Here is a 10,002-nt window from a genome sequence, read left to right on the forward strand (position 1 = left end):
AACAGTTTACAGCTAGATAAATTAATAGACACTCTAAAGACCTGTAATCTAGTTCGAATGTGTTGAGTTAAATTAAATCCAAGCTATTTGTTTTGTTTTCTGGTTTTTTTGTTTGTTTGTTTGTTTCTTACGGGATAATGTGATTTTCTTTTCTATAGTAATGATGGTGCCTATCATTTCCCAGAAATTATCAGTTCTGAGTCCCCCAGCTGCCAGGACTTAAGTTGTCTGGAAATAATGCCTTAGTGTAACTGCAGTTTGTTTGTTTTTATAGACAGAGGTTCACTCTCTAGCCCTGGGCTCAAATTCAGTGATCCTCCCGCCTCAAGTCTCCTGAGCATTGGGATTATAGATGTGAGCTACCACAGGCAGACACACCTGCAGTTTTGAAGGCTCTTGGGTGATTCCAGAGCGTAGCCAAAAAGTGGGGAGTCCGCGGTGTGCTCAAGCAGGTAGTAGCAAGGTAGTCCAGGTGTGTGGGGTGCCTTTTAATCCCAGTACTCTCAGCTCCAGCTCTGAATGCTGTGGACAGCTCTGGAGCCGTCTGCGTCTTTTCTCAGGGACACACACAAGTCTGGTGTCAACCAGATAAAATGACCCCCGTGATCTTTTCCTTTTGTGAGGGTGAAGGGGCTTGAAGCCAGGCGTTCTACCCTCCACCGGTTTCTCAAATCTGACGCCGTAACCGTAGAGGCTAGAGTGTGCTCTCAGTAAACAAATCCAATGAGCAATTCATCTCATTCAACAGAGCCGCCGGGTGGCCTCCAGGTGACCCGGGGTCATTTTTAATCCTAGCATCGGGTCACTGAAAGGCAATTCTGCCTCTGAGTAGTAGGTAAAGCCTCTAAAAAGACTCCGATTGGCGGCCCGGGGAGTCGCAGAACCTACGCGTACCTCGAGCCAACCCCAATCAACCAGCCGCTTTCCCTAACATGGTAGCGCCCCGGCTTGGCCGGAGTGACGTCACCCCGTACTCCCACCCACCGGGGTCACGGCCTGTCACTCAAAGGCGCTCAGCCTTTGCACGGGTTCCTGAAGACCAGGCGCAGACTCCAGTCTTCTCTTTCTCCTTGGTTCGGCCCAGCTCGCTCCTGGGGGGCGGGACGAAGACCGAAGGGGCGGTGCTACAAGGCGCCAGAGGAGCGGAGGCTGGGGCCTAGGGGCTGGTCGGAACTTCTGGAAGCAAGATGCAGGTGAGTGTGGGGAGCTCGGGACCCCAAGGCTGCCGTTGTTTGGCTTGGTGGGCTCGCGCCAGCCCCGGAGCTGGGTCTACCCGGATTAATTACCGAACTCGGAGGACTGCGGGGAGGCCGCGCGAGAGGCCTGGCGCAGGCGCACTGCGAGAGGGCGGGTGCGGTTCCCTCCAGACCCGTGGGCTGGGCGCTCCTGCTAGGGTGCGTCCTGTCCCGCAAATCTTTGTGCTTTGGGCGGCACCCAAATCTGGGGTCCTTCTCCTCCGGGCCTGATGAAGGCCCCGAGCCTTTTGCCATCTAGAGCTGACAAATGGAGTTGTCTTTCTGGTTTCCAGATCTGAACTCTAGGGCCCACGACTATTGTTAATTTCTAACGCGAAGAAAGGTAGAACTTCTTAGCTTATTTTTTTTTTCCTATCTTGAGCTGGAATTTGCTGGTTGTATTAGATAAAAGTCCAAAGAAAGTGTTGGGAAACGGCATAGAAATAGCCTTATTAGAGCTAAGTCTGCGGCAGCCACTTTGTCACCAGCCTTCTGGATGGAAGGTAGATGGAGCATGTAGTTGTGGGTTCTGGCTTGAGAGACAGAGGCTCTGGAGGAGGTGGCCATCTATACATCCAGCAAGCCGGTCGAACGCTCAGGAAGGTGAAGAGAAAGCTCAGGAACTAACTTCCCCGGGCTCCCCTGCTTTGGAGATTCTCCAGGTCCCTGCTTTAAAACGTCACTCTTCACCTTCTCTAAAAGGAAACCTTGCTAAAAGGAAATGTCACCTTTCTTGTGCTCTGTCTCATCCAAATTGTGACACAGAAGTGATCTTGGAACCCAGTTGTCCTTCCTTTGAATTCATATCCTTCTGAACCGCATTCTGAGCCCTGTTATCAGCGTACCTGCGACCCAGAATAATTGGGATTTGGGTTCCAGGTCTGAGACCTTAACCCTAGTCAGTTCGCTGACTTCATGGCAGTTTCTCTCCCCCATCCACCCGTCAGGCCTGGCCCTGTTTAGCTTCCGACATCAGAGGAAGCGGGGTGTTTTCAGGGTGGCCAGAGATAGCAGTGTCCTTTTCAGTGCCACACCTACACCTGAAAGGCAGGAGCAGGCACAGGCAAAGGGACACACCTAGTATTTAGTGTTTAATAAACATTGGCCTTCGGGAGTGACTTTGGGGCAGGCCAGGTATCTGCTAGTCTCAGATTTATCCTTCAGACTCTAAAGTTTAGGAAGTCAGTCTAGCCTCAGTCTTCCTCTTCCCCAAGTCTGCTGCAGCCTCTTAAGACATGCTCAGAATGTCACAGTGTCTTTGCTTTGGGGTCTTTTGCATTTTTGGGTCTCTCTGCCTGGAATGTAACATCCTTTGGTCTTCACGTTCCTCTCCTTCGGGAGAGGAGCTCAATCTTCCTCAAAGAGAAGTAAGTTCTCGGCACAGAGTTTAATTAGTGGCCTGTTCAGAGAGGCCCAGCTTCAAGCAGGTACCTTTCATAGTTTATGTAGGGTTAGCCAATCTTCCCTGGTGAAAAGACTTCACCACAAGCTGAAGGGTGCAGGTGTCTGGTTAAGACAGTTTGCTGTGTCGTTGGTGGTCACTTCTCAGGGAAGGAGAGCTGGTAGATGTACACCCCTTGAGAGAAAGGAAGGGGTAAGCAGGTCTACAGCAGCGGGAGCCGGGGTCTTAGGGCCTCTACCCCTGTGATGTCATCTCACTGATCAAAAGCATCTAGGGAAGAAAGGGTTTATTTGGGTCACACTTCCACATCATAGCCCATCATTGAAGGAAGTCAGGACAGGAACTCAAGCAGGGCAGGAACCTGGAGGCAAGAGCTGAGGCAGCAGCCATGGAGGGGTGCTGCTTACTGGCTAGCTCTGCATGGCTGGCTCAGCCTGCTTTCTTATAGACCCCAGGGGCACCAGCCCAGGGGTGGCCACTCTCAAAATGAGCTGGACTCCCTCATGACCACTAATTAAGAAAATGCCCTACAGGCTTGCCTGCTTACAGCTAGTCATTGAGTGGTATCTTATCCATTGAGGCTCTGTCCTATCAGGGGATTGTAGCTCGGACCGAGTTTACATAAACTGCCCACGATCTATAGTTCGGTTTTAGCTCTGTTGTCTCAATTCAGAGGAGGCTTCTTATTTTGTTTTCTTACTCCTGTGTAGCCTCATATTTCCTAAGCAAGCTTGTTAATCACACTTGATTACAGTTAAAGCTTGCTATTTTCTTTCTCTCTGTGTCTGACTCCATTCCACCATCACAGAATAAATAATTAAACGTCCTCTCTGGAGCATCTGTCTCCATGTGAATTAGGTCCCCGTGACCCCGTGGACCAACACCCTGCTTCTCATTCCCCGACACAGCTTGTCTCCATGACAGTCTGCAGCTTGTGCACATGCTTGTTTACAGCCTCCATGGGCCACGCCCTCTAGTGCTTCCTTCTTGGTTGCTGCGGCCCAGTTCAGTAATTTACCTGCTCAGTGTCTCCGTTGGGTTTCTGTTGCTGTGGTAAACACCATGATCAAAAGGGACTTAGGGAGAGGGTTCTTTCCATGGTGCTTTCTTGGGTCACAGTTCATCCTTGAGAGAAGACAGGGCATGCCTGGAGGCAAGCGTGAGGACCAGAGCCCTTCAGAGGATTGCTGCTTACTGGCTTGTTCCTCTTGATCTGCTCTGTTTGCGTTTTCATCTATTTCAGGACCAACTGCTCGAGGTAGACTGGGCCCTTCCACACCTGTCAGTCAAGACAATGCCCCACAGGCTGGTGTATGGGTCAGACTGATTGGCCACTTTCTCCCTTGAGGCTCCCTCTTCTCACATGACTCTAGTTGGTGTCACCTTGACAATAAGACAAACCAACAGAACTAGCTACCTAAAATCCATGGAGGGAATCCTGTCACTGTGAGACCTCAGACAAGCCAGGGGCGTCTCTAGTCATCAGCTTCCTAGGCCTCAGAACTGGTAGACTTAAGAGGTACCACGGCCCCACAGTTCATGGCTTTATGGTCAGATTCGCTTTGAGCAATATCATAGAAACTTATGGCAGTTTTAAATAAAATTTGTTCGACTTGGGGATGAGTGTGCTAGACAGAAGTCAGGTCAAAGCCTTGCTTTCAGTATCGATGCCGATCTGCCCGTCACTTCTTGACTTTTACTACAAAACTGGCTCTTCAGGGAGACTACACCGGGGGCTGTAGGTCCTGCCCCTGAGTAGCTCGACTCCCTGCGCACCACCTTCCCCATTTGTCACTTTATGCCTCCTCTTTACCCTTCCAGGACCCCAACGCAGACACCGAGTGGAATGACATCCTTCGTAAAAAGGGCATCCTTCCCCCTAAGGAGAGCCTGAAGGAGCTGGAGGAGGAGGAGGAGGGAAAGGAGGAGCAGCGTCTCCAGCAGTCAGTGGGTGAGCTTGCTCTATCTTTTCCTTTGTTCTGTGTCTGTTGGAAGCAAGCCGCCAACCGCTGGAGTAGACGGACTTGTGGGCAAGAGCTGGCGGGCAGAGCTGGAGCACTGGCGTCAAGACCGGGCATGGTGGCTGGACGACGTGTTGAGTGAGCCACCTGCAACCCACAGACCCCACTTGTCCCAGGAACACATGGCTCTGTGCTGAGCTTTGCTTTCGCACAGAATCCTAGACGTTAAAACTCTTAGCGTTTGTAGTTTCTCGAGGTCGTACTTTATTAACCTTTGCCGCCCGGTTAAGAATACTGACATAGAATTGTTTATCTGATTTGAGGAAGCATAAGATGTTTGAGAAGCATGGTGGCCGAGAGAGGTTTTCTTAAGGTCTTTCCACCTCCCTCAGATTCCCCCCAGTTTTGGTCCAGACATGCTCGATCCCAGAAGCAGCAGAATGTGTGAGGCCAAGCATCTGATTGGTAGACGACGCCTTCAGGGAATCCCCAGTGGAGAGACGTTGGTCAGAGATGCTTTTGCCCTGCTCACATGAGAGTGCTCACTTGTAGGAAGATGTTTTAAGATGTATCCAGCTTATATTGAGTGGGTTTTGTGTGTTGGGTGTTGTTCTGGATAATGGGGAAGTCGGTGCCTCTATATCTCAGAGCATCAGGGGACCGGTAAGACTGGGAAGGTAGGAAGGTCTGAGGGTGGGATTGACGCTGTCAGTTGGGCAGAGGGGGGCCTCAGTAAGAAAGTGAAATCTGCATAGACCTGAAGGAAGTGAGGTAAATTATTTCAGCAGTAGAGAGGCAGCCTAGGATCTTAGAGAGTTCACGAGCAGGTCTTGGTGTCAGAAAAAGCGGTAGATAGAGTTCACAGGGTCTCCGAAAGGCCTGCTCCCTCACTTGGATCCCGAATCTTCTGGGAAAGAGCCTGGCTTTATCGCCATGATGGGAAGTTACTGGAGGCTGACACAGAACGGCCTGTCCTGAATTTCAGCGTGGATGTTGTCTAGAAGTGCAAAGACAAGGAGGAGCAGGAAGACCAGTCTGAAAGCAGTGCAGTAATTCAGGCAAGCTACACCAGTGGCCGGGACTGGCCTTGCAGTAGAGCTCATGACAAGTGCTCAGAGCGGGGCATGTTTTGAAAGGGGGCCAACACAATTGGGGATGAATCCGAGTGTCGAGTGAGAGAGAAAAGACAAGGGAGAAGGCTGCCTGGCTTGAGCAGTCTTGGGGATAGAGGTGCCGTGGGCAGGGTATAGAGGCTCACAGGCAGGTCAGCAACTGTTTAGGACACAGTAACTTGGAGACTTTGATATTATGTCCTTGTGGGTTTGTGTCCGTGAGTGCAATGTCTGTGGAGTTCAGAAGAGGTCATTGGGTCCTCTAGTTAAAAGCAGCTCTGGGCAGCCTGACGTGGTGCTGGGAACTGAACGTGGCTCCTTTGGAAGAGCAGTGCGTACTCTAACCACTGAGCCTTCTCTCCAGCCCAGCATAGAGACGGTAGGCAGGGAATTGCGAACTTTATTGAGTTAGAAATGTCATGGCTGGAGGCATATATTTTGGGAGTTGTCAGCATATTCCCGGTGCTGTGATTTAAATTAGATTAATTTACCAGGGAGGGTGCCTAGATAAAGAAAAGGAACCAAAGAACTGGGTATGTGCTTTGCCTACATGCATACACATATGTGTACCACATGCATGCCTAAAGTCCTCAGACTCCAGAAAAAGCTGCTGCATTTCCTAGAACTGGAGTTACACATGGTTGTGAGCTGCTATATGGTTGCTGGGAATTGACCTCAGGACCTCTGGAAGAACAGTCAGTGCTCTTAACCACCATCACTGAGCCAGCCCTAAAACATTCCCAGTGGTGTTTTCATGCAGTGATATGAGACGTGTTAGGACACCCAGCCTGAGACTGAAGACCAGAGCAGGCAGCTCAGGCAATTGTGATTCGTTTAGTGAGCATGGGAAACTTGTTGTTTGTATTCTTACAGAGTGATGTGGCAGTGAGAAGGACGACGGTGGGTCCGTCCTTTTAAACAGTAACGTGCTTTCTGTCTCCATGGGCAGGGCTCCGTGGGAGTCGGTGCAGTGCACGTTTGTAGGGTAGACGCTAACTGTGTTTGTTCATCTCTCCGTTTTAATGCTGCGGCCAATGAAATTGGCTCAGTGAAGACATATGAAGACATGACCCTGGAGGAGCTGCAGGAGAACGAAGACGAGTTCAGTGAGGAGGACGAGCGAGCCATCGAGATGTACCGGTCAGTGCCGGCTGCCAACGGCAGGGTTGTGCTGGCTTAGGTGCCGCTGAGATAACACTGGGGAAGGACTTTAGCTTAACAACCATAGTGCAGATTTCAACTGATTACTCTTACGCTTTTGCCGGGAGGCAAGTCAGTGAGCTGGAACCTGAGGGATTTTGTTCAGAACGATGCAGGTGCTCTTGCGTGCAGACCGGTGTGGCTTCTGTATTTCAGTGCTTTCTTCCTCTGTGCAGGCAGCAAAGGCTGGCCGAGTGGAAGGCGACTCAGCTGAGGAACAAGTTTGGAGAAGTTTTAGAGATCTCGGGGAAGGATTACGTTCAAGAAGTCACCAAGGCTGGCGAGGGCTTGTGGGTGGTCTTACACCTGTACAAACAAGGGTGAGCAGAGGCTGGCCTCCACGTGGGTGGTCTGTGACTTTGTCCCCAGTCTGTGTGAGCCTTAACCTCTACAAAGGGATTTGGTTTGTGTTTTGTTTTGTTTTTATCTGCACTTGTGTTCTGTGTTTTTATAGCTGTTGGTCCAAACCATAGAGCTCGGTTTCCATCGTAAGACTTTAATGTTTGCGAGTAATGTGTTTCCGCTAAAAGTATAGAACACAGACTTAGGTTTCTTTGACTTAAAAGAATTCTGCCAAGTGTAGTAGCTCACACCGGCAGGCCCAGCATGAGAGGCTGAGGCCCGAGAACTATGACAGAGGTCAAGACAAGCCTGGACGGCATAGCGAGTTTGAGGGCAGCCTGGTTACATGGCAAGATCCAGACACACGAAGCACGGCGAGTGAGGTGTTCCTGCAGAGGAACCGGTTCAGAATTACTCTGTGCACCTGAGGACTTGCAGGGGGACCACATGGCTGCTGAGTGACCTGGGGCCTCCATGATTTCCCAGCAGACACCGCTGTTCTTCACCCTCACGGGATGCTTGCTCAGAAATCACTTAAGGCAGGAAATGCTTTCTGGCTTGCTTCACAGGCATCCTGTGTTCTCTTCAGTGTCCAGAAAGCTATAGCGGTTTTCATAAACTATCAAAGCTTTTTCCTCACACATACTGTTAAGTTTGGGTTTGGAGGTATTCCCCTTCCCTGACCACACTAGAATGGCCTTTATTTTATTTTTTTTTTTAAAGAAATGTGAATTCATTCTGCCATAGCGAACATCTGTGAAGTTCCTGTGAGGTTGTCATGTCAAGAGAAGGCCACCAGGCTCTGCCCTGTCTGCTCGCATCACAGCCACTCTGTTTCTCTTCTGTGTTCCAGGATTCCCCTCTGTTCCTTGATAAACCATCACTTGAGTGGGCTCGCCAGGAAGTTTCCCGATGTGAAATTTATCAAAGCCATTTCAACGACCTGCATACCCAATTACCCTGACAGGAACCTCCCCACAGTGTTCGTCTACCGGGAGGGGGATATCAAGGCACAGTTCATCGGTCCCCTGGTGTTCGGTGGCATGAACCTGACCATAGATGGTGAGGGCTTGAGGATATTGTGAGAGGTGGGCGGGAAACTCTCTCGGGGATGTCAGTGTCCATGACACACGTCACGCCTTTGCCTCATCCCTGCAGAGTCACCTGGAGCAGTGAGCTTTGGGCAGGACCCCTCTGAGGGGTCCTGGCGTCTTACGCAATTTGCTTTTCTTTGTCTCCAGAGTTGGAGTGGAAACTATCTGAGTCAGGAGCAATCAAGACAGAGCTGGAGGAGAACCCCAAGAAAGCCATCAAAGACGTGCTGCTGTCCTCAGTGCGGGACCCTGTCCCCATGAGGAGGGACAGTGATTCCGAGGACGACTAAGATAGCAGTGATGCAGCCTTTCGAACTCTCTTGATAAGACGCATTGTCTGGAGTTTCAATAAGGAGGGAAAAGCAATAATTTATCCTTTTGGGTTTTAACCTTTTTATAATTATTTAAATTTTATACATTTCAGATATAATCATTGCTGAAATTTTTTAAGAAATTTGTTGGAACTCTTTATAATGTTTCTTTAAGAATTTAAGCTCTTATGTCACATATCCATGTTTTCCTACATGTGTTTCAGCAAACCCTGTGACTGTTTAGTATCTTTTGACATGCAACTATAGAGAAAGGAATGTGGAGTTTAAAAACACAATGCAAATAAATTAAGTTAAAAACTAAAACATAACAGTGCAGAAAACAAGAACTCGGCTTTATAGTTAAGTCAGACTGTCCATTTTCATTTTATAAAGCTAGCAAAAGAAATATCAGCTGATAGAAATGGCTGATAATTTTGAGACAAATACTGTCTTATCAAACTAGCTGACAGATTTCAGCTTACACCATGTTTGTATTCAGGTCAGTCTTCCAGTTAACTCACGTGTGTCTCTGGCTGTTAAGACACCAGCTGTTCTTTGTGGTGGCACATGCTTTTAATCCCAGCACTGGGACACAGGCAGGCAGGTCATGTGAGTTCAAGGCTGGTCTGGCTTGCAGGGCCAGGGCCACCTCACCAAGACCCTGTCTTGAAGCCAAAAACAGAGCTGTTCTTGGCTCTAAGGTCCTGTTAGGTTCGGCTTGGGGGACTGAGGTTTAAGCACACACACATGTAAGCTGTGTCCCAGCTGATTTATAAAAATGTTTCGGGATACTCTTTGAGTCAGAATCCTATAAATTGATGATGAAAGCTGAAAAGTATCAATAATATTTTTGTTGAATGTGGTAACATGTATAGCTGATTGGAACCTTAGAGATAAGAGTCTAAGAATACAGGATTTGTTCAGATTATGTTGTAAAACTTATTTCTTGTTGTAATCCCAAGACTGACAGAGTGTGAGAATGCCTTGTTTTCTATTACTGGAGGGCCCACTACACCGCTGAACAAAAGCCGTTTGGAGTGGCTTCCTTCGGACATGCTGTGAAGTTTTAACAGCAGGGTTGGAAAAGTCTTGGGTTCTGTTGCTGGTGAAGATCCCATGTGGCTTGTAGGAGCGCTGCGGCCTTATAATCTCTGCCGTGGCTCACAGCTGCAGTTTGATGCTGTGTTCGCCGTAGAGCAGTAGTTCTCTACGTGTGGGCCGTGACCCTTTTGGGAGCCACACCTCAGATAGTTACCTTACAATTCATAACGGTAGCAAAATTAGTTATGAAGTAGCAACATAGAAAATTTTATGGTTGGGGTCACCCAAGGATAAAGAACTGTAT

At 49.1% G+C, this 10,002-nt stretch overlaps 1 protein-coding gene across 1 annotated transcript; it reads left to right on the forward strand.

Moving 5' to 3' along the window:
* Positions 1-1,110: 1,110 nt before the first annotated feature.
* Positions 1,111-9,582, forward strand: Pdcl3 (phosducin-like 3). Its single transcript, NM_001025709.1, has 6 exons — positions 1,111-1,193; positions 4,459-4,588; positions 6,760-6,850; positions 7,087-7,230; positions 8,106-8,314; positions 8,494-9,582. Exons 1-6 carry the CDS (start codon positions 1,188-1,190, stop codon positions 8,634-8,636), a joined length of 723 nt encoding a protein of 240 aa, NP_001020880.1. The 5' UTR covers positions 1,111-1,187; the 3' UTR covers positions 8,637-9,582.
* Positions 9,583-10,002: the final 420 nt, after the last annotated feature.

This window comes from Rattus norvegicus, chromosome 9 (genome assembly GCF_036323735.1).
Source record: "Rattus norvegicus strain BN/NHsdMcwi chromosome 9, GRCr8, whole genome shotgun sequence".
In the NCBI taxonomy this organism is placed as follows: Eukaryota; Metazoa; Chordata; class Mammalia; order Rodentia; family Muridae; genus Rattus; species Rattus norvegicus.

Bases quoted from the DNA above. Each gene is read 5' to 3' on its own strand.
- Pdcl3 (NM_001025709.1), top strand. The intron at 7,231-8,105 runs GTGAGCAGAGGC...TCTGTGTTCCAG, and splicing joins TTACACCTGTACAAACAAGG to GATTCCCCTCTGTTCCTTGA. The intron at 8,315-8,493 runs GTGAGGGCTTGA...CTTTGTCTCCAG, and splicing joins CATGAACCTGACCATAGATG to AGTTGGAGTGGAAACTATCT.